Source organism: Tenrec ecaudatus, chromosome 6 (genome assembly GCF_050624435.1).
Source record: "Tenrec ecaudatus isolate mTenEca1 chromosome 6, mTenEca1.hap1, whole genome shotgun sequence".
In the NCBI taxonomy this organism is placed as follows: Eukaryota; Metazoa; Chordata; class Mammalia; order Afrosoricida; family Tenrecidae; genus Tenrec; species Tenrec ecaudatus.
The window spans coordinates 120,189,181-120,216,679 of NC_134535.1; the positions used below are offsets into that span (position 1 = coordinate 120,189,181).

General features: G+C 38.1%; 1 protein-coding gene across 3 annotated transcripts in view; it reads left to right on the plus strand.

The window, feature by feature from the left end:
- The window catches only part of LRP6 (LDL receptor related protein 6), a 167,233-nt gene that overhangs the window by 110,507 nt on the left and 29,227 nt on the right, over positions 1–27,499 (plus strand). For all 3 annotated transcript variants that reach the window (XM_075552057.1, XM_075552056.1, XM_075552058.1), the window contains 8 exons: positions 10,986–11,202; positions 12,062–12,351; positions 13,430–13,656; positions 16,805–16,989; positions 17,613–17,939; positions 20,037–20,239; positions 22,099–22,310; positions 23,120–23,310. In XM_075552057.1, coding sequence (XP_075408172.1) covers positions 10,986–11,202; positions 12,062–12,351; positions 13,430–13,656; positions 16,805–16,989; positions 17,613–17,939; positions 20,037–20,239; positions 22,099–22,310; positions 23,120–23,310 — 1,852 coding nt within the window. The remainder of the gene's footprint in view (positions 1–10,985; positions 11,203–12,061; positions 12,352–13,429; positions 13,657–16,804; positions 16,990–17,612; positions 17,940–20,036; positions 20,240–22,098; positions 22,311–23,119; positions 23,311–27,499) is intronic.

Sequence of the window (27,499 nt, forward strand, 5' to 3'; positions counted from 1 at the left end):
CCCACCCCTGGTCCCTTGATAGTTTATAAATAATTATTATATCTTATCTTACACTCCCCGGCATCTCCCCTCATCCGCCTCCCCATTGCCCATCTCCCAGAGAGGAAGTTACATATAGATCTCCGAGATCGGTTCTCCCTTTCTGCTTCCCCTTCCCTCCTGGTGTCGCCACTACCACCGCTGGTGTTGAGGGGTTTGTCTGTCTTAGATTCCTTGTGCCTCCAGATCCCCACTGCACTGCTGTACATCCTCGGGTATAACCAGGTCCGCAAGGCAAGGTAGAATTGGGGTCATGATGATTGGGAGGGGAGGAAGCGTTCAGGAACTTGAGGAAGGTTTTGAGTTTCATTGTTGCTACACTGAACCCTGAGTGGCCCATCTCCTCCTCACTACCCCTCTGGAAGGGGTGTCCAGCTGTCTACAGGTGGGCATTGGGTCCCCATCATGCACTCCCCCTCTTTCACGGTGATGTGATTCTCTCCACCACCCCACCTTTGTTGTTGGAGACCTGGTCTCCTCTGTCCTTCACGGTCGCCTATGTTGGTGTGCTGCTTCCGTGTGGGCTCGGTTGCTTCTGGGCTAGATGGACGCTTGTTTGCTTTCAAGCCTTTAAGTCCCCAGACGCTATATCTTCTTCACCACACTTGCTTATGCACACTTTCGTCTTCAGCGATTATGTGAGGAAGGTGATCACACAATGATTGTTTTTGTTCCTTGGTGTCTGCTACATGGTCCATTCAACACCTTGTATTCTCTTAGGCCGTGTGCTTCTTCTCTGTGGGCTTTGTTGCTTCTGAGCTAGATGGCCGCTTATAAGCCTTTAAGACCCCAGATGCTGTATCTTTTTGATAGCCGGGCACCATCAGCTTTCTTCACCACATTTGCTTACACACACGTCTGTCTTCAGTGATCATGTCGGGAAGATGGGTATCCTGCAATGACTGTTTAGCAGGGCGAGGTGCTATTGTATTGGGGGATTTGCATGAGGAGGCCCAATGTCCATCTGCTACCCTACTACTGAACCTATAAATATATGCATATAAATCTATTGCCCCCATAATCATAAATATATTTACATATGTACATGTCTGTATTTAGGCTTCTCTGTATGCACTTTGCCTCCTACTCCTTTCCTCTATTTCCTTTCGCTTTCCTCCTGACCCATGACCATGTTTAGCCTTCATTCTGGATTCAGTAATTCCTCTCAGTTACCTTGCTCTTGGTCACTCCCTTCCAGTCCTGTCCTCCCCTCCCTCCTCTGGTTTTGAACCACTCGCTGTTCCCTTGTCCCTGTGTTGGGCGACACCTCCTCCCTTCCCCTACCTCCCACGCTCTCATGTCCCTCCAGGACCGTTGGCCCTGTTGTTTTCTTCTCTCATTATTTGTCCAGCCTATCTTGTGTAGGTGGACCTGCTGACATAGTAATATGTGCATACAAATGCATATGACTTTGACTGCGCCCAAGTGGCCCATAAGAACATGGCTTTGACAGAAGCAACATCGACACGCTAATAAGCAGAAAAGCCACTAACATACAAAATTTACAAGGTAAAAAACAAAAATTAAAAAAAGACTAAACAAAAAGATAGCAAATATTAAAAGAAAAATTGCTAGTAGTTTAAGGTCAGTTCGTTGGCCTTTAGGAGTGTTTTCTAGGTGTAGCTTGTGAGGCGCCACGTCCTGGCCTGGCAGACCATCCTTTATACTCCCTTGGGATCCCTTTGTTCTGCTTCCTCCACTGCTCCATTGCACGCCCCCAGTGTTTGCCTCCGTGTGGCGGGGTCAGCTCAGTCGCCCATCCCCCATTGTGTCCCAGGTGCTGTCCCGTGTAGGGCCATGTGTTGGTGCAGGATGTCGCATCTCGTAGTGTGGTCAGCTGAATGGTCCTCTCAGTATGATGGGTCCTTCTAGCTGGTCTATCGACCTTGGGCTTGGTGGACCCAGGTTTACTCCACTACGTCCTTTCTCCTTCTTTTGTTTCAGCTTCCTTCTGGATGTGGTGTGGTGGGTCAGTTCCTTTCCCACTCCAGACGATCTATTTTTGTTTTCTGTGTTATTCCCTTCGAGTGTGGGGGTCGGCCTAATTCTGGTTTGGGCCGGCTTGTCGTCCAGCCTCTTTGTGTAGACCTCTGTACTTTGCGTTGCCCTCCTTGTTTGGTGTGTCGTGTTGGGGTCCATACACATGTTCCAGATCTGTGGGAACACAACCGATACTCTCCCCTGGGTGGGTTAGTACCCTGCCCCCCCACCCATACCATCCATTCGGATTCTCCCCCTCCCGGTTCTCCTTCTCGCTACCCCACTACTCCTTTATGCTGGGCTCTCATGTACCTCCCTAGGTGTGGCCTGCCCTCCCTCCAACTATCTATGCTTCCTCCCGTTTATTGTGGGATGGATGTTTATTCTTCTATTTCTGTCATGCTGATTGTACTTACCTCACGGGACTCATGTTGTACCTGTCCCTTTGGATCTGGTGGAGAACTATTGTGCTCTTTTTTAAAAAAAATCATTTTATTGGGGGCTCATACAATTCTTTTTTTTTTTATCTCCTCCTTTTTTAAAAAAAATCATTTTACTAGGGGCTCATACAACTCTTCTCACAATCCATACATATATCAATGTGTAAAGCACATCTGTACATGCTTTGCCCTCATCATTTTCAAAGCATTTGCTCTCTACTTAAGCCCTTTGCATCAAATCCTCTTTTTTCCCCTCCCTCCCTACTTCCCCCTCCCTCATGAGCCCTTGATAATTTATAAATTATTATTTTGTCACATCTTGCCCTATTCGACATCTCCCTTCACCCCCTTTTATGTTGTCTGTCACCCAGGGAGGAAGTCACATGTAGATTCTTGTAATTGGTTCCCTTTCCAACCCACTCACCCTCTACTCTCCCAGTATCTCCCCTCACACCCCCGGTCCTCAAGGTATCATCCACCCTGGATTCCCTGTGCCTGCAGCTCCTATCTGCACCAGTGTACATCCTCTGCTCTATCCAGACTTGCAAGGTAGAATTCAGATCATGATAGTTGGTGGGGTGGGGGGAAGCATTTAGGAACTGGGGGAAAGCTGTATTCTTCATCAGTGCTACATCACACCCTGACTGACTCATCTCCTCCCCATGACCCCTCTGCAAGGGGATCTCCAGTTATCACAATCCATACATCCATCCATTATGTCAAGAACATATGTACATTTGTTACCTTCATCATTCTCAAGACATTTGCCTTCTGCTTGAGCCCTTAATGTCTGCTGCACATTTTTCCCCTCCCTCCCCACTCTCTCCTACCTCATGAACCCTTCATCATTCATATATTATTATTATTATTTTTTAACTAGTGTGCTCTTACAGGAGTCATGGAAATACTATTTGTGTGTTTGTGTGTGTATTAATTGAGACAGGTAAGCAAATACAGTGGCAATGAATAGTTTTGGTACTTCTGGGGATGGATGGGTTTTGCAAAACATGGAACACTTAACAGTGGTGCAGGTACTTTCAGTGTCTTGTTCCACTTTGAAGTCATCCCCCATACTCAAAACAAAACCTAATGGCACAAAGTCAATTCCCATTTTTACCGAACAGCTCTATTTAAAGCAGGATTTTGAATCAGCTCTTCCCAGTTGAGTAATAACCAATAAGCTCTAATTGGAACAGACCTGAATTTGTAAAAATGTGGAGGAACTGAAAAGATAACTAGAATGGGAAAAATTATAGGTTGACATCCTGCTAGAAATTTAATTTCCTTCTTTCTTATAAAACAAGGGCAGAGTGTTGCATAGCAATCAAATCTCTTGAACAGCAGAGTTAGAAAGAGTAGTACCCAAAGATGAAGGCTAACTACACCGCTTTGAATGTATACTGTTTCCACAGTCCTCGTAATCAGCCCAGCGTCAGACTAGTGAAAAGGTTCACCATGTCCCTTCTGAGCCTCCCATTCCAGTGTTTCAGTGAATGCTGATCTCTTTTCTGGCTATTGCCCCACTCCACCCCCATTTTACGAATTTGAGTCTGTTCTGATTTTGTTTCATTGACAATAGTTAAGCTGGTTTGAAATGATTCAAAAGCCTAATTTAAAGTTTCTGTTTAATAGTTTTCTGAAAAGTTTTCATAACTGATGATTGATTTCCCCTTCAAATGTTTTCTTCTTTAAGGTTGTCTACAATATAAACATTTAGATCTGTTCAGAATGTTCCTCTTTCATTCAGTGACACTGCCCAACATAATGGAGACTAGATTTTGCCTTCCACCAATTACCGAAGCATAAAAAGGCTAATTAGTTGATGACTAGCCAAAATAAATAACAAATGTCCACTAATTTTTAAATTGTATATGTACTGTGTGATCCAAAAATCCTGTCTTTTAATACATACTCTACAAGAATTTCAAACGTACATTATAAGAACTTGCGTGTTTTTCAAAGCATTGAATGTTATTGCAAAGTGTGAAAAGAATTTAAATTTCCATTGTTTTGTAAAGGTCGACATAAAGACTGTGATGTGCCCTTGCCCCCTAAGAAAAGAATGTTGTAATTCAGATCTTGTAATTTTTTATTGTTGAACTTTAATAGGTTTCCCAAACTCTCCATTCTGTATGCTATAATTGTTTTTGTTAGATTTATTATGAAATAACCTCTGAGAAGAATTGGAATGCCTTTTATTCCATTGAGATTTTTCAGTAGAATGGTGTTAAATATTTCAGTTGTGATTTCAGTGTCAGAAATTTGCCATACTTCCAGAATTTGTAAGTAGTAATGAAATTAGGGGCCTTGGGTAATTAACATAGCACCTTTTCATGTGGGTTTTGTGTGTGTTTTGCTTTTTATTGTTCATCTACTTTTTTTATTCTTTTTTTGGTTTATCTACTTTTAATTTGGGGTTGACTTTAATGACTTGTGTACTTGGTGAGGAATTTATATTGCTTCCGTATTTTAGTTCTTTTTAAAATACAAAAGAAATAATTTCATTAGTCTGTAGGTAAGTAAACAAATTTAAGGGGTTTTCAAAGTATTATCTTAAAATGAAAGGAAGCTCTTTCCAGATATTTATAGAATTAAACATTGCTCACATAGAGCCATATACTCACGTAAATATCTTGCAGCACTTCTTCCTAGCCTAGATTTTTTTTTTTTTGCCAAAAGTTGAGTGTTTGGGGATTTTTTTTGCTTAATATGGTTCTTCTGTTTACCCTACGTTCGTTATACAGCTTTTCATTTGGAAGGAAAAGACAAGAACTTGAGTTCCCTGATTCCTATCTTCTGCTGCTTCTATTTTAAATTTGAAATTATTTCAGATTTAAAAATTTTTCAAGAATAACATATCTTTAATCTAGGTTCATTTTACGTAATTATAAGCTCACCAGGAAATTATCATTGATACCCTGTTCTCCATTTCTTTCTGTAGTTGCTATTTGAAATTTTATTGTAAAGAAGAGCAATACTTTCCCTCTGTTTTTGTTGGAAATTTTTGTTTGTTATGGTATATTGTTTGTAATAGCAATTATCTTCCCTCTGTTTTTGTTGGAAATGTGTTGTTTTTGTCGTATGTTGATTGCAATAGCAATTCTTAACTCTGTGCAAAATAATGTAGTAATTTCAAAATGTCTAATATTGTAAGTATGACTCTGTAAAAATATTTGTAAGACTGCCTAATATGACTGTAGGAAGTCCAGATGGTGCAGTGGATTAATGTTGGGGGCAGTTAACTGAAACATTGGTGGGTCAAACCCACCAGCTGCTCTTGTTGAGAAAGACGAGGCTATCTGTGCCTGTGAAATATTTGCATTCCTGAGCAATAGGATTTGCTGTGGGTTGGAATCCATGCAATGGCACTAAGTTTGCGTTGGTCCAGGATATTTTCTCTTTCCCAATTAAATTCACTTGTATTAAACTGTAATATGTCTTTAAAAGTAGTTTTAAATGCAGACCTGGAAAATATTTGCTCCCTTTTATTTCTCCTGTGGAGTCCACAGCATTTTTCTGCCATCTTAGCTAGGATCTGCATGATTAAAATGTTCACTTCCATGGTTATATATTCTATTTTGTAGATGTCAACATCCTTGATGATACTATGTTGTCATGTGGATACTCTGTCAGAGAAAGAGTAGCACAGCCCACCCTCACCATGTCTGTTTCCTTCTTTTGCTCGGTTTGGATATTGACTGGGGCATTAGAAGAAGATTGGTTCATTGTGAACGTAATTTGAGCGTCTCTGTGGTGCTTTATAGCATTCTCACGATTGCCCTACTGTCATCTATTCCTTGAACATGTCCAGTCAAGTGAAGTTGCAGCGCAGCAATTTTGGTAGTAGACTGGCTACATTCCAAGATTTCATGGGTAATCCCATCCCGACACTTAATGAGCTAATGTGAAGTTGCTGAAGAAACCGGATATGATGTCTACAGAAGGTTTGCCATTACCTCCTGTCTGTGGAGGTAATGTTTTGGTTAACCTGCATCTGCTTCCTGTTGTAGCCTGTATTCTCACTGTGGTTTGTAATACTTGGTAATGCCTCAGAATGTTAAATCCATACCACAATGTGGTTGAAACAGCTGAAACCACCAGAGACACTGGTTCAGATTTGGAGAAAGATTTTAGAAGTGACAGAAGCCTAATTTCAATTTAACTAATTAAATCACTCTGAAGTAATACAGTGGAACACACCCTCAAGAGTTGCCAGAGGTTTAATTAATGTTGGCTCAACTTTTAAAGCATGAGGGTCATCTTTCGGAATGACCTAACATGGTTCATTTGTTCTGGTTTCAGAATATATAAGCAATTTTTTTTAAAACCAGGATTTGTGTTGTTATTTTGAACTCCAGGGATTGAAAACTATATTTACAAATACAATAGTTTGTCTCAAACTTTTACTCTTTGGACATAAATTCAAAACGTGCTTTTCTCTGAGACAAAAGCAGCATGTTATTGTTTCACTGTGTTGCCTCTTCAGGAGAAAGATGAGACTTTCTTCTTCTGTAAGATTTATAGCCTCAGAAACCCACAGGAACGGTTTGAGTTCTGCTGTATCCTAAAGGGTTGCCAGGAGTCAGAATTGACTGGATGGATGGTAGTGAGTGAATGATGCTTCCTTTGCTCAGTAGAAAGAGGCTGTAAGTGAGAAGCTGTTTTTCTGATAGCAATACTAACTGTACAAAAATAAGTAAAGGGAACACATTTCAGAAAGTTACCCTAGAACTCTGTGTAAGGGGGAAGTGAAGTGCATGCTTCTTTAGATGCAAAGGCCCAGAATTAAACTATTGTGTAAGCTATGGATCCTTCCAGAAGAGTCTTATAATTGCTTTCACATCATAGCCACAGTAAAAAATACTGGAGCATTTATTAATAACACCAGTTACCATGTACATTATCATTAATACTCACTTCTCCATAGACTTGCTGCTCATAATATTCCCTCCCCTTTTTGCTGGGGGCGTGGCAGTAATATGGTGAATTTAGATACACTGAAAAACAGAGTACATATTTCAGATGTATAGAAAAAGATTATCATTGTTAATACAGAGCTAATCTATATTAGTTTAAGGAAGGGTCAAGGAAATGACAACATGGATTATTTTATTTTAAAAGTTACAGTGGTTATACTCTAATGTTGAGATAGCCTAAAATAAGTAAATCAAAGAAAGAAATATCTTTGCTGCTGTACAAATCTCAGACAGTACTTTGAAATAATAAATTTGCAAATGTACTATAAGAAGAAAAGACATATTTTTAAATTATTTAAATCAGAGACTGCTCTTCCTCAAGTAATTTGATCTACGTTTAGAATGACTAAGGAATGGCTGGGGAGAAAGGAAAGAGTAAATGAAGATCACTTAGTATTTTATGACTTTACTGAGCAAAATGAGTATGGGGCAAGTGTGATTTTGTGTAGTTCATTACACAGGCCACATGTGGTTTTTGAGTTCCTTAAATGTGGCTACTCTGAGATTAGCTTGAACGTGTGTCTGTGTTTTAAGTATAAAATGCATGCTGAAAAAACAGTGTAGGGGAAAAAAGTAAAATCTAATTACTGTATATACTCGTGTATAAGCCAAGGTTTTCAGTACATTTTTAATGCAGTTTTTGTGGTAAAATTAGGTCCCTCGGCTGATATTTGGGTTGGCTTATACTCCAGTATATACAGCATTAAAATTTTTCCTGATTATATGTTGAGATAAAGTTATTTTGGATAAAGTAGATTAAAGTATATTAAGATTAATTTTACCTGTTTTATTTTTGTGCTTTAAATTTAAAATTACACGTTGCTTATGTTTATGTTTCTATTGAACAGCACTATTCCAGATTCAGTCTGTGGTGAAAATGGTAACAGATGAGGAGAAAGGAGATTAAGGGAAGAAATAGATGTGAATTTTGTTATGTCTTTCTGTAGTGTATACTTTATTTAAAAGGAAAAAAATGTTTTGCTTTAAAAAGTGAGAGAACATGTATATGTATGAACTGTGATAAGAATTGTATGAGCCCCTAATAAATTGTTAAAATTTAAAAAAAAAGTGAGAGAACAAGAAATATCTGGAAGGGACTAGCTGTCGTCGTTCCCCCCCCCCCCCAGGTGGTTAAGTTATCAGACCTTTAATTATTGCCTTGAAAGAAATAAATATTTGAGTTCCTGGCCACTGTGCTGTTCGAAAGACCTTCCAAAGACTTTCATTGCTCTACCAGATGTTGCTGAAGTTTTTCTTTCTGTCTCTTGCTTTCTTTTCTTCTCAAGGCCCTTATCTAAGAGCAGAATTGACACTGATACAAATTCAAGTTTTGTCAAGGGATTGGAGTGAAAACAGTAAAGTATTTCTGAGCCACAATCCTTCATCAACAATTTTAAAATCTGAAAGCTCTGAAAACTAGTAGTTGGTTTTGTTCATTCACGTGGTTAAAAAAAAAGAGAGAGAAAGGTGACCTGAAGTGATGTGAGGGAAGTTAATGCTTGTCTTTATTCCACTTTGTGGGGATAGTTCTGTGTTTTGCTATAATCATGCTAGTGTGCTTGGAAATACAGCGCAGCAGTAGGCCCAGGTGAAGGCAATAAGCTGTCTACAGTGTATTAACCTTTCTAAACATTGTTTTAAGTGAATTTTGAAATACAGTTGACTCAAAGGGTTTCAGATAGGATTTGGGGCCTCTCCTATCCTACAGAAATTGGAAGTATTTGGATAACCATAAGTTCTATTTTGAAAGAAGATTTTGTCTTTAGCACTACACCATCTGAACACAGGGACATGAGTGAACAAGTCGTCCTGAAACGCAGCTTCACTGTGCCCTCTCCCAGGAAGTGCTTTCAGAAGACGCATCTTGTTCTCTGTAGGTCTTTGTCCTGGGATTTAATACCCACCAGAGTGCTGTCTCCTGATGTTCTCTCTAGAGTCCTTCCCATGGTCCTCACTCAAGTAAGAAACTTTGTCTGCATCGTTGGTCTGTGTCTTAATGAGGGCTATTCTTTCATTATGAAAATCTTTTGTCAACGCAGCTGATGCTCCAAGATGGATTGAGACCGTACAACATCCTGAATTTTCCCCCAATTATCTATAGGACAGAATGGCTATATCTGCGTGGTTTAAATGTCACATTACCTCCCCAACTGGATTGTAATCTAGTAAACAAGCAAATGGGATTGTCCTCTACTTTTCTGCATCTTTCAGTGCAAAAGATTAATGCCAGTTATTGTCATGTAAGAGGAAAAAAAACTTTTATGGAAATTACCACTTTCACAGAAATTGTTAGGGTGTGTAATGAGGTTTTGTTTATAGGGTTGGTACATTCTACTTTCTTGAGACTTAGTTGAAGAAAAAGTACCATAACCTCCAGATATTTTAGTGATTATAACCTAAGAAGAATGAGAGCTTTTACTGAGAACCCCTTTAAAATTTTTATTTAAACAAAAGCAGCAAAAACAAACCCAAAAAACAAAACTATTCCAAGGTTAGAGAGTCCTGAAAAAGACATTAACTCTGTTTACAATCTCTGTGGCCTAATGTAAATCTCAGGGGGGGTGGTTATATTAAAAAAGAAAAATTCTCAGGAAAAAGAAACATATTCATAATGTATGAGTTGTGAAGGTATGTTATAATTTGAAAATATGCAAAAATTATGAGACTGTATATGACTCAAGCATTCTTATTAAACCCAAATTGCCAACATATTTAGAAGGACAACAAAAGATTAGATAAATAAAGGTCAATTATTGAATGTTTGAAATGATTTTCACTGAGTCAGCATGTTTTAATTTTGTGAAAGCATTGAAAATAGGAATAGCTAAGATGACTCTTGAAGTTTCATACAAGTGTTGGGGTGAGGGGGTCCCCAACACTCGAATAGGTCCTCAGGAGCATCCTTGTGATTGTGGAAAATATGAAAGACAAAGTGGGGCACAGGTGCTCCTCGTCCCATGTCAGGACTGAGAGAGAATGTATTTTCCAATGGGTCCATATAATGGAGATTACAGATCTTTCATAAGGCAAGCATGTCATACAGCATAATTATAAAGTTGATAGGGGATATCATAAATGAATAACATAATAGACAAGTAGTGAAGTGAGTCATCATCTTGACCTAGTGCTAGTTGACCTTGAAAATCCCCCTGAGACCTCCCCAGAGTGCTACTACATTAAGGTCAGTTGGCTATATAGAACATGATTGCTTTTATCTACAGATAACCTTTAGGCATTGTAAAATAGCCAGACACAGAAATGATTAATCTTATATGGTAACTAATTTATGACAGTTCCTTTATGGTGGGTTATTGGAGGGACTGTGTCCGGTCCTGAGAATGTATATTAAAATTTATATCTCATAACGGTGAGAGTCTTGCCCCACCAGAGTCAGCTTATCAGACCCGTAATTATGAGCCTGGATGAGTTAGCTGCGGCCATTCTCATCGAGTCCCTCAGTTTACCACAAACAAGCAATTAGATTTGTCTTTGTTTACATAGATTATGAAGCTATACACTTTTCTTCTTTTCTTTAAATTTAAACCTAAAGGTTATGAATACTGACGGTTCTGGGAGAAGAGTGCTTGTGGAAGACAAAATCCCTCACATATTTGGGTTTACTTTATTGGGTGACTATGTGTACTGGACTGACTGGCAGAGGCGGAGCATTGAAAGAGTTCACAAACGGAGTGCAGAGAGGGAAATCATCATAGATCAGCTGCCTGACCTCATGGGCCTAAAGGCCACAAACGTTCATCGAATCGTTGGTAAGTAATTCTAGATCTCCCTTCGAGATGGAAGCCAAGAATGAGAAAAGACAGCAGTTTAGAAAATCAGTGTTACAAATTGTTAAATAATGAGTATTTTCAGGAACTTTCTGAAACTCCCATAAGGGTAGAGCCTCATTTCCCCACCCCCCACCCCCCAAAAATCGGGTCAGCATGGAGATGATTTGTTAATCTTTTTAAAGGCTCGGTCTTTTAAACATTAGCTGAGTATTCAGGGTACACGGTTTCAATTGAAGGGTTGAATAAGCACATACATGCATTTAACTTTTTTTCTTTCACGATAGACAATTTATTCATTGTTTTTCATACTGCATGGGCCACTTCATTTTTACCCTCGACACCTTTTTAAAAAAAATAATTTTATTGGGATCTCTTAAAGATATAACATTCCATAGTTTAATCACATCAAGCAGTATTGTACAGTTGCTACCAGTTAATTTCAAAACATTTTCTTTCCTCTTGAACTCCTTGATATCTGCTCCCTTTTATCCCTTCACCCCATCCCCAGAAACCCTGATTTTTTTTGCTATATCTTACGCTATACAATATATTCATTTACATGCAATTCTGTTGTTCGCTCTCATTACTCTTTATCAAAATAATTAAAATCTAATCATGAGTAATAATTTATTTAAAGCTTATGAGTGTAAAAGGAAAGTATTTTGCCATTGTTTTATATCCTGCTGTGAAATTAGAACTGAGATCTAGTTTTCGGAACAGACAGGCATGATCATACATCTCTGTGAACCAAATGCTTAGATGTTTTAAAGTGAAAATGTATCGATTGTATCAGTGTTTATGTCTTCTTATGCCCATTTATAATTAATCCGTCTTTTAGGTTCCAACCCCTGTGCTGAGGAAAATGGGGGATGTAGCCATCTTTGCCTCTATAGGCCTCAGGGCCTGCGCTGTGCCTGCCCTATTGGCTTTGAACTCATCAGTGACATGAAGACCTGTATTGTCCCAGAGGCTTTCCTTTTGTTTTCTCGGAGAGCAGATATCAGGCGCATTTCTTTGGAAACTAACAACAATAATGTGGCCATACCACTCACTGGTGTCAAAGAAGCATCCGCTTTGGATTTTGATGTGACAGACAACCGAATTTACTGGACTGATATATCACTTAAGGTTAGAAAAGGAATTGGAGCATTGAAACTGGGGCCTTAAGTTTCTAAAGGCATAGCCTTCGTTTACCTTTTTCAATTAAACTTAGCATTTTTTTGTCATTAGCTGAGTAAGCTATTGTGTGCTCGACTTACATAACTTACAGAGACTCATTCTTTAATCAATTTTCCATGAAAATTTGAGCCTGATTTGAGATAGGAAATTGCTATAAATGATAAAAGCATCTGCTTTTGAGTCAATTCAGATTCATAGTGATATCATAGGACAGAGTAGACCCAAGGGTCACTAAAGCTGTAAACTTTTCTGGAAGCATACTACCAAATCTTTCTCCTTAGGAGAGACTGGTAGATTTGAACCATCTACCTTTAGGTTAGCAGCTGAATTTTTAATGTACCCTGCCTCCAGGGCTCTATAACATACCCCCATTTTCTTTTCTTAATATAAATGTTGAAAATCACAGTGAAGTTCTATAGTGGAGAGGAAAACTCCTAGCCAGAAAATGTGGAGAATTAACTGCTTCTTTCAGAATGTTCTAGGTTTACTTAAATAACCTTTATAGTCTAGTATCTAATGTAATGTATTAGAACATGAGACTTTAAAGTCAACTTTGAACTCTAATGATATTCAGTAACATTTATTAAATAAACAAATGAAATATTTTGCTGTATAACCTTCAGAATTTCTTTATCTTAAAAACAGCAATGCCTATTTTGTAGGGTTGTACCAATGATTTGGCTTTACTTTTACCTTCAGAAAGCCCATGAAACAGTTAAGAGTCTCTAACCGTCTGGTCACACCTTTTTTACTTGATTGCTAATTTTGATCGCTTCTGTCATTAGAATAAATGTAGGTCCTTAAGGGATTTCCTATTTGTCTTCCTGAATTGCCAATAAAATTGAGGCTATAGTTGCATTTATCAGAGCTAGATAACAGTTACATCTCTCTGCATGCATTTTGGTAGGAAGCATGATTCTTTCACCATTTTCTCCAAACCCAAACTACTTTGTGGATAGCCATTTTATGTTTTAATTATGTAAGTTAGTAGCTGATCGTTTGTTGTTCGTTTTTTCTTTTTTTACAGACCATCAGCAGAGCCTTTATGAATGGCAGTGCACTGGAACATGTGGTAGAATTCGGCTTAGATTATCCAGAAGGCATGGCAGTAGACTGGCTTGGGAAGAATTTGTACTGGGCAGACACAGGAACAAATCGAATTGAAGTGTCAAAGTTGGATGGACAGCACCGGCAAGTGTTGGTGTGGAAAGACCTAGATAGCCCCAGAGCTCTTGCGTTGGACCCTGCTGAAGGGTAAACACTTTCATGTTTTCATTTTTTTGAAATGCATTGTATATTTGGGGAACATGACCTCGTTAAAAAAATATCTTCTTGTGCCTTAAATAGTGCTTAGGGTTCTGACATCTAAACCATAGGCTTTATTGAAACCATTAATTTAAAATTTCACTGATTTTAGAACTATCATTCGCTGTTTTACTTTGCCATTCACATTGGGGTAAAGGCTTCCCGACACAATCGCTGAAGACATAATGGGTACATATGCAAATACGAAGAAAACTGATGGTGTCCGGTTATCAAAAGATAGAGCGTTTGGGGTCTTAAAGGCTTGAAGATAAATAAGCAGCCATCTAACAGAAGCAACAAAGCCCACCTAGAAGAAGCCCACCAGCCTGTGTGATCACATGGTGTAGACGGGATGAGGTATCAGGCATCTAAGACCCAGAACAAAATCATACCCAATGTGAATTGTGGGGGTGGGGGGGATGCACATGGAGTGGAGACCCAATGCACATCTGAAGACAATTGGACATCTCCTCACAGAAGGGTCACCAGGAAGAGATGACCCAGTCAGGGTGCAGTGTAGCACCAATGAAACACAATTTTCCTCTAGTCCCTTAATGCTTCCTTTCCCCCACTAAAATGACTTCAATTCTACCTTACAAATCGGATTAGACCAGAGCATGCACACTGCTACAGATAAGAGCCCGCAACATGGAATCCAGGATAGATAAACCCTTCAGGGTCAACAATGAGAGCAGAGATACAAGGCGAATGGGGGGAAGGAAGGGGAGAGAGAGGGAATCGATCACAAAGATCTACATATAGCTCCCTCCCAGGCGGCTGAACAACAGAAAAGTGGGTGAAGGGTGACAGAGGATGATATAAAATATAAAAATAAATAATAATCTATAACTTACCAATGGTTCATGACGGAGGGAGGGGGACAATGAGGAGCTGAGATCAAGGGCTCAAGTAGAAAGAAGATGCTTTGAAAATGGTGATGACAGCATTTGTACAAATGTGCTTGACACAATGGATGATTGTGTGGGTTGTAATAAGAGATGTAAAAGCCCCCAATAAAAGTTTTTATTTTAAAAAAATCAAAAAATATTGGGGTAAAGATGAGCAAAGTGGATAATTAAAGATTACTAATAAAATACTAAGTAAAAATCCTTTTTAAAAAGCCATTATCAAGTAGAAATTTACATGCACTCCCTCTCCAGTTAAACAAATTCCAAACCTTTTCAACTCATTGCCATCAGGTTGATTCACTGTTGTGGGTTTCTGAGACTAACACTTTACAGGAGTAGCAGACCTCATCTTTCTCCTGAGGAGTGGCTGGTGGCTTCAAACCCCTGACCTTGCAGTTAGCAGACTGTATGCTAGGGCAGTAAGACTTTGTCTTACATACTTTGTATATGTTGTCAAGAGAGACCAATCCCTGGAAAAGGACAGCATGCTTGGTAAAATAGAGGGGCAGCAAAAATGTGGAAAACCCTGGACAAGATGGACTGACACAATGGCTCTGACAGTAGACTCGAACCTAAGAACAATTGTGAGGATGATGCAGGACTGGGCGGTGTTTGGTTGTGTTGTACACAGGTTGGTTATCACTCAGAATTGACTCAATGTTACTTAATGAAAACAGCATTTTAGTAAACCACAACAACAGTGTTGTGTGCTAAGAAATAATTGCATGAAAGTTCAGTTTTATAATATGAGTTCAAAGTGGGCAGTTATTGTCAGATTATTATTTATAAACTTGGACAAAGTGATAATATAAGATAAAATATTAGCAAATACACATTTTTAAAGGATAGATGAAGATTCTTACAGGGTTCAACAAATTTTTAAAAGCTAGCATCTCAAATTTGAAGAAAATACTCATTTAAAAGCAAAAGCTTACAGCATGAATATATAAACATTCATCATATCTATAATTTAAACATTTACCTGAAATCACATTTGTTCCATGAACAGCTCGTTACTCATCTTGTTAAAATGCTGCATTGAAGTCACCTTTCCTGAACTAACTTGCTGAGGTGGCATGAAGGCCATCTTGACTGTAAGCAATAGTTTTTGGAGAGATACATTTAATAGTTAGAACTAAGAATCTAGTATAGTCACTGCTGGCGATTGTCATTTCTTTCACAAGTGTTTCTCAGTAGCCTTTGTGCTATACACACGGCTGTCAACTGACAAGTATAAATGCAAACAAAGCTTGAGATGTTAAAGGATGTTCACGAATTGTTACCAAGTATCTGTCCTTAGGTGTTTGCTGCAGGCTGGAATGTGGAGGAGCTTTCCCAAACCTAGCATGCAGTGTCTCTAAACTAGTGGCTTACACGTTTTGTGGAAAGGCCATCTGGCTGTGGATTTGGTTCTAGAACTAAGACATCCAACAAGCGACATTTCTTTTAGTGCTTTGAGCTCATCTGTAAAAATCCTGTGCTATGAGGGTGCTCTAAGGTTAGAGTCAAGAACTTGAACTAGTGAAATACGTAAAGGCTAAAGAACAGTCTATAACTTCAGGATTGTGCTACTCGTATGTGCTGCCCGGTTGACATACTCTGATGATTAACTGCTCTTAATCAGAGAGCATGCTTCATTGGACCGGGGAACCAAATATTTTGGTAACAGAAACTACTTTTGACTTCCGTTAAAGGCGCACTGTATATTTTACCTTTGATGTACTCCTGCACCTTGTTTATGGAGAGAGCTTGTTTACATAAATCGAAAAATAAATTCCGTTTAAAAGCTCAAATTATTTGTATTGAGAATGAAGTTATGTTTTTCAGAAGTAAACCGGTTTCTGAGGTCCAAGCTTCAATCCATTGCTTGTTTGCTGAAATATTAGTTGTGTACATGTAAGTGGTGCAGCATGGAAATCACTGGTTTGTTCCCAGCTCCTAGGGTTTAGAAGGAGTGAATTCACTGGAAAGACGAAGGAAAGCTGACTCACTTCCTTTTTGGGTTATAAGAAAAAAATTTTGTTCAGGGTGCCCAAATAATTGGAGACATGTAGGCAAGTATTTCTTTCACCCATTTCCGTGACTTAGAAAATATTTTCTTTGAATATACTTTGTTATTATACATGATAATTACCTTTCCCCCCAACTTATCAAAAGTGAAATGTTACTTATTTTTTGTTTAAATTTAGCTTTATGTATTGGACTGAATGGGGCGGAAAACCTAAGATAGACAGAGCTTCTATGGATGGAAGTGAACGCACTACATTAGTTCCAAATGTGGGACGAGCAAATGGCCTAACAATTGATTATACTAAAAGAAGGCTCTATTGGACAGACCTGGATACCAACTTAATAGAATCTTCAAATATGCTTGGTAAGCTATATAGTTCTTTTTATTGAAACACATGGTTTTTCTTTTTATGTAAAATGTAGTGACTCTTATTTTTACCATTGCTTAGATACTATTAATAAAAACTTCATATGACAATCTCAGATTCTTCCCTTGTCAGGGAATTATATCCTGTGTTGTTGATGTTCTTATTTATACTGGGCCTGCTACTTGGATTCACATCTCTTCATTACTTGGTGATTTCGTTTGTTGGTAGGACATTTATAACTCTCGAGTTGATTCATGGAGTGACTTTATACTAATTAAAATATATATAGCTCTGTCTTTTGATAGAAGGAAAAAGAAAAGTTGAAACTGTAGGCCCCTATGTAGAGACTAAAACATAATCAGAATAGGTTATTTGCAGGAATTTAAATGACCTCAGTGATTTAAAAATCAGACAGCAGAAGGATTGATTTCAGAAGACAGGTCTGGTTTTCGAATTACTTTTAAATAAATTGTTGTCTTTTGCAAAGTTGCTTGCATACATAATGCTGTGCATGCTTCAACCTGTGTTCTTGTGGGGTTTTTTTGCCAGTAAGACACTTGAGTTCTCACCATATTTCATCCCTTTTGTTTCTCCCCGTTTATTGCTTTTCCAAAAATAGGACTCAACCGTGAAGTTATAGCAGATGATTTGCCTCATCCATTTGGCTTAACTCAGTACCAGGATTACATCTACTGGACAGACTGGAGCCGACGCAGCATTGAGCGTGCCAACAAAACTAGTGGCCAAAACCGCACCATCATCCAGGGCCATTTGGATTATGTGATGGACATCCTTGTCTTTCACTCCTCTCGGCAGGCAGGATGGAATGAGTGTGCCTCCAGCAATGGGCACTGCTCCCACCTCTGCTTGGCGGTCCCAGTTGGAGGTTTTGTTTGTGGATGTCCAGCTCACTACTCTCTTAATACTGACAACAGAACTTGCAGCGGTAAGTTGCATGTCCAACAAAGCAAACCAGTTAAAAGAGAAAGCAGTATTTTATACACCATGTAGTTAGTTATCTTTCTAGATTAAAAATTAGAAGAAATTCAGAATTTTTTTGATTAGCAAAAGGAGAGGGATAAGTAAAAGGAGAGAAATGTACATTTTTGCGACTTACTAATTGCTTTGTTAAGAAAAATGTTTACTCGACGACTAAACAGTTCAATAAAATTTGCATAGCTTCATTGAGGGAGACAGTATGCAGGTGTGTTTTGTGCATGGTAATTTATATTTATAATTTTACAAAAGGGAAGAACAGTAAAGGGAATCCCCAAGTGATTCCATTGGGCTAAGGAGCCCGACCTTCTTATCTTTTACAGTGCATAGAATAAGGCAGAAGTCAAAAATGTAAATGTTTAATAGTCTAGACTGAAAATGCATAGGAGAAAAATTAGTCTGATGTAAAATAGTAGTTAATAGAGAGAAGAACTAGAGAGCATATGCTCTGAACATAGTATCCGGCTGCTGCTTAGTTCTAGCTAATGTCAACAGAGCTGTCCAACCCATCATGAATCCAGAAATTTTTTGTTTTGGCTTCAAAACCTGCTGGTTTTTAAGTGCTGGCAAATAATTCACGTTAAAAATAATAAAAATCACTATGCTAGCACCATTAAAAATAAAAAATACATTTTGGACTCGGGGAAGCCTAATATCCTACTTTTAAGAGTAAATTGATAAATGTGTAAATATCTAAATATAGGTAGATATGATATATATATAAATATTTACATATAGATAGATGTTAGACATTAGATCCAGAAGAGTAAGTTCATGGCAAGAAGTATGGTGTGGTGCAGTAATTGATAAATTTAACAAAAAATAGAGATGAAATCAGAAAGAATAGATCCTGGCAGAGAAATACAGTGTGCTGCGGTAGGGCAGAAGTAAAAGTGCATCTTGAAGTCAGTGCAGAAGATTTAGTGACAATGTAAAATGATTTCTTAAGAGAATTCGAGACAACGAATATTAGCATATAGTCTAATACTTAACACATATTAGGAATTAATTCACTAAATAGTAGTTATTTCCAATTCTTATAATTTTTTTCCTTTTCCACCTACCCATGATTATGTGTACCCAAACCAAACTCACTGCCACCAAGTCAATTCTAACTGACAACAACACTAGGACAGGGTAGGACTGCCCTCGCCACCTCCCATAGAAAAAACTAAGTCTTTCTCAAAACTGCTACAGCACCAGGGCTCCCACTAATTCTAATAGACATTAGTAATTTTACTTTTTATAATGCCTTATAGTGTTTATAGAAACAGCAATTTAGGGAAGGGACAAGGTAGATAAAACCTTTATTTAGCGGTTGGTTAAAATTTGACTTGGTTAAGATAAAATGACTGTGTAGAGAACTAAAACCTATCTCGAAGTTTGTTTTGACCCTTGAAACCAGTCTTCCTTTCACCTAACATAGATGAACAGTTGAAGAGAGCACTGGGTATCCGTTTGGTAGATTAAAGAGAATTCTATGTAGCTTCATCTATTGCCTCACTACTTTGGTTACTTAGTACTGTTGTAGCATAAATACCATCGTGGATATTTTAAAAGATAGATATTAATTTTTCTTAAATACTGAAGCCTGAAAGCCAAACCAAATTTCAGCTGTGTTGATTTCTCCCTTGTTAATAGCCCTTGGTATTATCTGTCTTTGGAATTCTTGACTTGCTCTCTATGTTTTTGTTTGTTCTAGTCTTTTTATGACTGAAGTGATTAGGTTTAGGATCCACCCTATACTTATTAACATAACCAAACCCCAATTTTAAGCAGGGTTAAGTCAACACACTCACTGAAATTAAGTCCCAATCTCTGTAGAGCGAAATGGAAGGAAAATAGGTTGCGAGTTATAAATTCATAACATGCTTGATTATTAGAGTGCTGATTAGTTTATTCCAGCGTTTTGAGTGGCTTCTGTTATCAGCCTTACCTGTTTTCACATCTGTTTCATGTGAGGGAACACTTGACTAGTCAGGTCGGTGGGAGATACAAGACTTGGGGAAGTATTTCAGTTCCTGTGTTTTTGTTTTATTCCTTTAAGCTCCTACCACTTTCCTGCTCTTCAGTCAAAAGAGTGCCATCAACCGAATGGTGATTGATGAACAACAGAGTCCTGACATCATCCTTCCTATCCATAGCCTTCGAAATGTCCGGGCCATTGACTATGACCCACTGGATAAGCAACTCTATTGGATTGACTCACGACAAAACATGATCAGAAAAGCCCAAGAAGATGGCAGCCAGGTAATTCAGAGCTCATTTCAAAATATACTTCTTTTTTTGTGTGTGTGTGTGTGTGTGTTATTGTTTGAAGTGAACTTGTTTGTCCCAAGACTCCAAGTCCACTTCAGTGTCACTTTCCTCCTTTTTTCTTTAAGCCCCTCAGACCTCTGTTTAGGTTTGAGGGCTAAGGAATCTGGAGGGCAAAATATACTTCTTATAACTGAACTAACCAACTGCTTGATTTCACTTGACTCTTCTTATGTGTGTTTTTGTGTTCAAACTGAAATAATATTTGACATGGTAATTTTTTCCTGCTAATGATTTTTTGAGAAATACTTATTAATTATATAAAAATAAAAATTATATTAACAAAGCTGATGCTCATACTATTGCTAATGGTTTTTTCATCATCACCTTCTTCTATTTATAAAGTAATTTTTCATAGTGCCACTATTTATGTAGGTTGTTGGAAGCACTAAAACCAAATAATTGTTTTTAATCCCAGAGCAATAGAATTCTTTTTCTTAAAATAGAATTCTTATGAATACTTCATCTGAAATGAATATAAAGCACATAGACCAATAACTATTAAATAGACAGGGCAACAAGTAATATTACTCCTTAATTATTATTTTGAAGATTCAGAAAAATAGAAACAAAATCCCAGTAAAATTAGAAACGCTTAAAATATGTTACCATTAATTCAGTAAATTAAAAAAATAAAACTATTTGATAATTACGGAAAGAACCATATGATTAATTTTATCTATGCTTAAAATACCAGTCATGGCTCTGCATTCCATTCTTTTTTGCTTTATGTGGTCAAGCAGTGTTGACTGGGATTACTATAAATAATTATTTGTGTCTTCTTTATAACAATGATGTTAAGTAGGATTCTGAACATAGTAAGCTCTAAGGAAATTGGGTTAGTATATATTTTCTTTCTTTTCTGTTTTTTATTTCACAGGATAGAGCAAGAAATTAAAGTGTTGAAGCTTTTAAAGATATGTGGGGTAGTCACAGAGGTATCTTGTGAATGCACCGCACAATATATAAACCAGGGTTCTGGGACAAATAACAGGATACAGACAGTAGTTGGAAATTATAGCTACTATTTTATAACCAAGAACATTATAAACCAATTAAGTAACTTCAGTAGGAATATGTGGCCTCAGAGCTGGCAAGTAAATGACATGTATTATTATTCAGATAGAACAGATGAACAAAGCCTCTTTTTCATTTGGTTTTATAAGCCTTCCACCCCTTTTAAAAATGATTTTGAGCACCAGAGAAAAAGGCAATTGATACATGTGGTTTTTGTATCCTTAACTAATTGTTAACGTGTCTAGATCAGGGTTTCTTAATCTTGACGTTTTGACCTGGATAATTTTTGCAATAGGGCGCTATAGTGTATGTGGTAGGATGTTTAACAGCACCCCTGACCTCTGACCACTAGATATACGTGACAGCTCCCCAGAAACTTGGCAATAAAAATGTCTGCAAGCATGACCAAATATTCCCTGGGGATTAGAATCTCCTCCAGATGAGAATCTTCGTTTAGAGGTATCACTAGTTTGTCTGCAGTTCACAGGAGACAGCTGCCACTGTCGCCATCCCATTTGTGATTAAGGCACTATCAGATTCTTAAAACAACTAAGATGGCCCCAATGTTTTCACTCAGTGTTGTAATAACCAAAGGGAATTTTTTTATGTGCATGCTAACAAAGAACACATTATCTTTAAAATGTGCAATAAGACATGTCTGTTGTTCAGTGCTTGACTACAGATGTATGACTACGTAAGTATAAGCAGTGTGAGTAATTGTCTCAAGACTATCTGACTTGGAGTCTAATTGTGTGTGTGTGTGTTTCTTTCAACAGGGCTTTACTGTGGTTGTAAGCTCAGTTCCCAATCAAAACCTAGAAATACAGCCGTATGATCTCAGCATTGATATTTATAGCCGCTACATCTACTGGACATGTGAGGCCACCAACGTCATTAATGTAACAAGATTAGATGGCAGATCAATTGGAGTGGTTTTAAAAGGAGACCAGGACAGACCTCGAGCCATTGTGGTAAACCCAGAGAAAGGGTATGTAACAAAAGTGTGATCAGGTGTCTTGACATCTAAGAGCCTCCTTAACCTTTCTTTTCCACTCATTATTGATTGATTGTTAAGCACCCTGTACACCAGTATTTTATATCTAATTACTCTTACATTTCTCTATATACTTCCCTGTACTTTTTCTGATATCACTGCCAAAAATTTCCTTTCGTGGTCACTATAGCTGTGGTTCTAAATTCTACTGAGGCAGCTAGACTTCTTCAGTTGCCACCCTCCATGACAGTTTGCTTGATCTACCCCACCCGGAGGCAGATAGGACTTCCCCTCCTCTTGAATAGCTAGTATTCGGTATCTTTAGTTATACTTAGTCCTTTCCAAATTACCTTTAACTATTATTAGTCTTAAACTCCTTATTAATCTTCAGGTTCCTATATCTCAAGAACTAATTTGTCATTTAATACGCATGCTTGCATTTAATAAATATTCGGTGCTTAATTATATCCAAGTGATCCTGAATTCAAGGAAAATAGCATACTTCTAAAGTAGAGGGATAAAATCTTGAATTAAATATAAGAAAAATTCACATGTGACTTATTTTTAAGTACTAAAAAGCTCATTATAACAGGTTCAGGTTTCTCTGGTTATTGCTCCTTAATATTATTCCTAAAACATAGGTGTATCTGTATGTAGTACTTTCTTAGTCTATTAAAGTTAGCTCCCTAAGAACCTCTATCTGTTGTATCCCTTTGTCTCCCTTGGCTTTCATTAACAAGTATATCCTCATTGAATGCCATTTCTTGCTCTGGTAACATGCTATCTATGTTTTTTTTCTTCAGCTATATGTATTTTACCAATCTTCAGGAAAGGTCTCCTAAAATTGAGCGGGCTGCTTTGGATGGAACAGAACGAGAGGTCCTCTTTTTCAGTGGCTTAAGTAAACCAATCGCTTTAGCCCTTGATAGCAGATTGGGCAAGCTCTTTTGGGCTGACTCAGATCTCCGGCGAATTGAAAGCAGTGATCTCTCAGGTACTTAAGAAAAGTTGTTTCCTTCTTCTGATTTTTTTTTTTTTTTTCGGAAACCTGGAAAAACACATAATAAAGATTCCAGAAGGCGACCCACAATTACAAATAACAACAGAGAAATCCCAGTAAGGAAGGAGGGGGGTTGAGGGGGAAAGAGAAAATATTAAAAACCAGATCAAGCCTAAAGTTTCAGAGAGGAGAATCACGTGACAAGGTTTTAACCGTTTGTGCCAGTTTTTTTTTTCATTTTAATCTATTGTGGTCACCTCTCCAATACTTTTATAACCAGGTTATTCCCATGCCTCAATTATGGTTAAAGGGAAAATCACAGAAGGTTCAATCCCAGTATAGATCCTGCAGATGTATTTTGGACTTCCACTGTCATCCATAGCCTTCTGCACACCAAAATCTCACAATTTGTTCTCTGATACTATTCCTCCTTCAGATTTGGATTATATAATTAATTTACCATCATTGGATCGCATACTTCTTCTGTACTTAGTTGATGTATCACTTAGATGGCTGCTTGTCAGAAAACAAGCTGTATTAGTCTGAGTACTTCAGAGAAAAATCCACAGCAACTCATGTATAAGAGAGAGTTTTATATACAGGGTAAGTGCACATCAAGAAAGCATCCCAACCCAGCGCTGCCCAAGCCCACAAGTCCAACATTAACCCATATGTCCAACACCAATCCACAAAGTCCTCCTCCATCTCATAAAACAGAGGCAATGATGCCGACTGCAGGAAGAAAGCTGAGTCAGTGAGTGTGTAAGCATCTCAGCGCTGGCAGGGGTCTTCACACAGCTGCCCCAGCACCCAGGGCTTCATCAGGGTAGGTCCACACGGCTTTTCCGTGGGGATGTCTTGGAGGAAGTCAGCCTTGCAAGCTGAAGCAGGGAATGTCTAAGGCAGCTGCACCCTGGTCTGACCATCACAAAGCAAGAGACCCAAGAACTAGAAAGGCGAGGCTCACGGAGCCATTTATCCCTCTGCCCTTCAATTAACCTCACCTGTGTTTATTGGCCAGGTTGGCACTAACTAATTAAACTTAACAAGCCTTGAAGACTCCAGGTGCTATTTTATCTGATAGCCAGGAGAGTATACATTTGTTCGTGATCTTTCTCATTTCTTTGGAGTGTGGTATTGCTGGAAAACGTGGTATTTCTGTTGCCAGCTGTTTGGGGGACTCGCCATATTGTTTTCCACAGTGGGTATACATATTTACAAGTGTATAAGAATATACAAGTATCTATACAGTGAATAAGAATTTAATCTCTCCACACCCTCTCCAGCATTTGTTCTCCTTTTAAATTGAACTATAGTTATGGGTGTTAGATAGTTTTTTCACATGTGACCTTTTGTGCTAAGAATTTTCCCTTCTCTTCCAATTTTACAGAGTGCTTTCCTTAGGAATGAGTGTTGGATATTGTCAAATGCTCTTTCTGCGTCAATTGATTGGAACATTTGATTCTTATCCTTTATCTTGTTTATGTGGTGCATTACTTTAATTGTTTTTCCATTGTTAAACCATCTTTGTATCCCTTGTATGAATCTCACTTATTCATGTATTATTATTTTGATATGTTGTTGGGTTCTTTTGGCCAGGATTTTGTTGAGAATTTTTCATCTCTGCTCATGAGCGATATCAGTCTGTAATTTTCTATCTTTCAGGGGATGTCTGTCTTTGGGTGGGGTCTTTGCTTGTTTTTGGTATCAGGGTTATGCTGGCTTTGTAGAATGATTTTGGGAGCTTGCTGTCTCTTTCAGTATTCTGGAATAGTTTGTATAGAACTGGTTACAGCTCTTCTCTCATTACTTGGTAGAATTCTATGAAGTCATGTGGTCCTGGGCTTTTTTGGTTGGGAATTTCTTGATGACCTTGTTTCTTGTTTTGCTATGAGTCTGCTTGAGTTTTTAATGCCCATCTATGTTAATTTGGAAATAGGGTGCATCTCTAGATATTTGTCCATGTTGTCTAGATGATCAAATTCGTTGCACTGTAGTAGTCTTTCATAATACTGTGCTGTTATTCTTACTTCACTTGGATTTGTTGGATGCTACCTGTTTTGTCTCTAATTCTGGATATTTGCATCTGTTCTTTCTTTTCCCTAGTTAAGTTTGTTAGTAGTTTGTCAATTTGTTGATCCTTTGGAAGAATCACCTTGTTATTTTGTCAATCACCTTGTTATTTTGTCTAGCTCATTTATTTCTGCTCTAATTTTTATGACTTCTTTTTTTTCTGTTGTTGGAGGGTTTATGCTGTTGATTGTGATATAATTGTTGGAGGTGTTGTGTTAACATATTAAATTATTTTCTTCTCTTTTTTTGATGCATGCATTAATTGCTATGAACCGACCCCTGATAACTGCTTTTGCTGTGCCCCGCAGGCTTTGGTATGTCGTGTTATCATTCTCATTTGTTTCGAGCGACCTCTTAATTTCATCTTGTATTTGAGCTTACACCCAGTCTGTTTGAGTAGGGTGTTGTTGAGTCTTTATGTTTTTATTCTTTCTATTATTCATTGCCAGTTTTATGGTCAGAGAATGTGGTTTGAATTATCTCTTTGTGTTTGAATTTGTTTAACCTTGCTTTATGGCCGAGCATGTGGTCTACTTTAGAATATGAGCCAAGTGCTATGGAGAAGAATGTGTATTTCTTTGCTGTTAGTTGGAGAACTCTGTAAATCTCTAGGAGGTCAAGTTATTTGACTGTGTTGTTCAGCTCTTCAGTTTTTTTTGTTGAGTTTCTGTCCTGTTAATCTATCTATCCTTGAGAGTGGCATATTGAAGTCTCCTACTACTATTGTCAATCTGGTGATTTTTTTTTTCTTTCAACTCTGAGGATTTGGTTGATGTATTTTCAAGGGTCTTTGGTTGGGTACATATACAAGGAAAATCCCCCCCCCCCAAAAAAAATGTAAAAGGCCCTGCTGGATGAAGCTTTCGTAGTACATATTTTTCCTGCTAGACAAGCATTGAGCAACTCCCTCTGAGTTAGTGCACTCAGTGGCATTGCCTGGGAAGGTTCTCTCTGGTCACAGTGAATTATTTTGTAAAAACAGTTTCTCTCAAACCTTGTTAGTGATGGCTGATTTAAGAGAACAGTGTGCGGCTGTGAAATGTTGTTTACTGCTTGGGAAAAATGCCGAAGAAACTGTTGTGATATTGAATCTAGCTTACAATACACCACTAAGGGAAACACTCAAGTATATGAGTGGTTTCCTCATTTCAAAAAAGACGAAATGTTGATTGATGACAAACCTCATTCTGGACGTCCATCAACTCCCCAAATGGACAAAAATATAGACAAAATGTGTGCACTTGTGCTCAGAGACCAACGATGAACCATTGAAGAAATAAGGAAGTTTTCTGAACTATCTTGGAACTTGATTCAGCAAATTTTAATAGAAGATTTGGGAATGAGAAGGGTCACTGTGAGATTTGTGCCTCTGGTTCTGACTCACCAGTAAAGAGCTTCGTCTAGAAACATGGGCTTTGAAAGAACAGCTCCAAAGTGACCCAGACTTTATCCCCCAAGGTCATTACTGGTGACGAGCCATGGTGCCATTCTTAAGACCCTGAAAGCAAACATGAATCAAGCCAGTGGAAGCTGCCATTGTCACCTCACCCCAAAAAAGTGCATCAAGTGAACTCAAAGATCAAGACATGATTCTTGTTTTTTTGCATGAGGGTGATCGTGCATTTGGCATTTGTTCCACCAGGTCAGACTGTTAGTCAGGCTTTCTATTTAGAGGTTCTGAAAGGATTGTATGTGTGATGAAAAAGGCCTGATTCAGACATACAAGGAATTTCACTGAATATTATTTGTAGTAGCCTTTATCACAGAGAAATATTTTCCAATTTATCTACTGTTTAGAAGATCTTAGTGATCCAAAGAATGAGGTAGATATGTGTACACTTACATAGAAGGATCAATGAAAAATTAAGTTGCACTACAATGTTTATTAAGATCTAGTTTTATTTAAAATTTAAAATGATACATATATAGGTATTTGGATAGTGTCCTGCATGGTGGGAAATGTTAATGAATGGTAATGAATTCAGCTACTAATTGAAAGGATGGATGTTGAAGTTCATCCAGAGGCACCTTGGAAGAACAGCCTGGCAACATCTGAAAACCCACTGGAGCCCAGTTCTATTCTGACACACAGAGGGTGCTGTGAAGCACA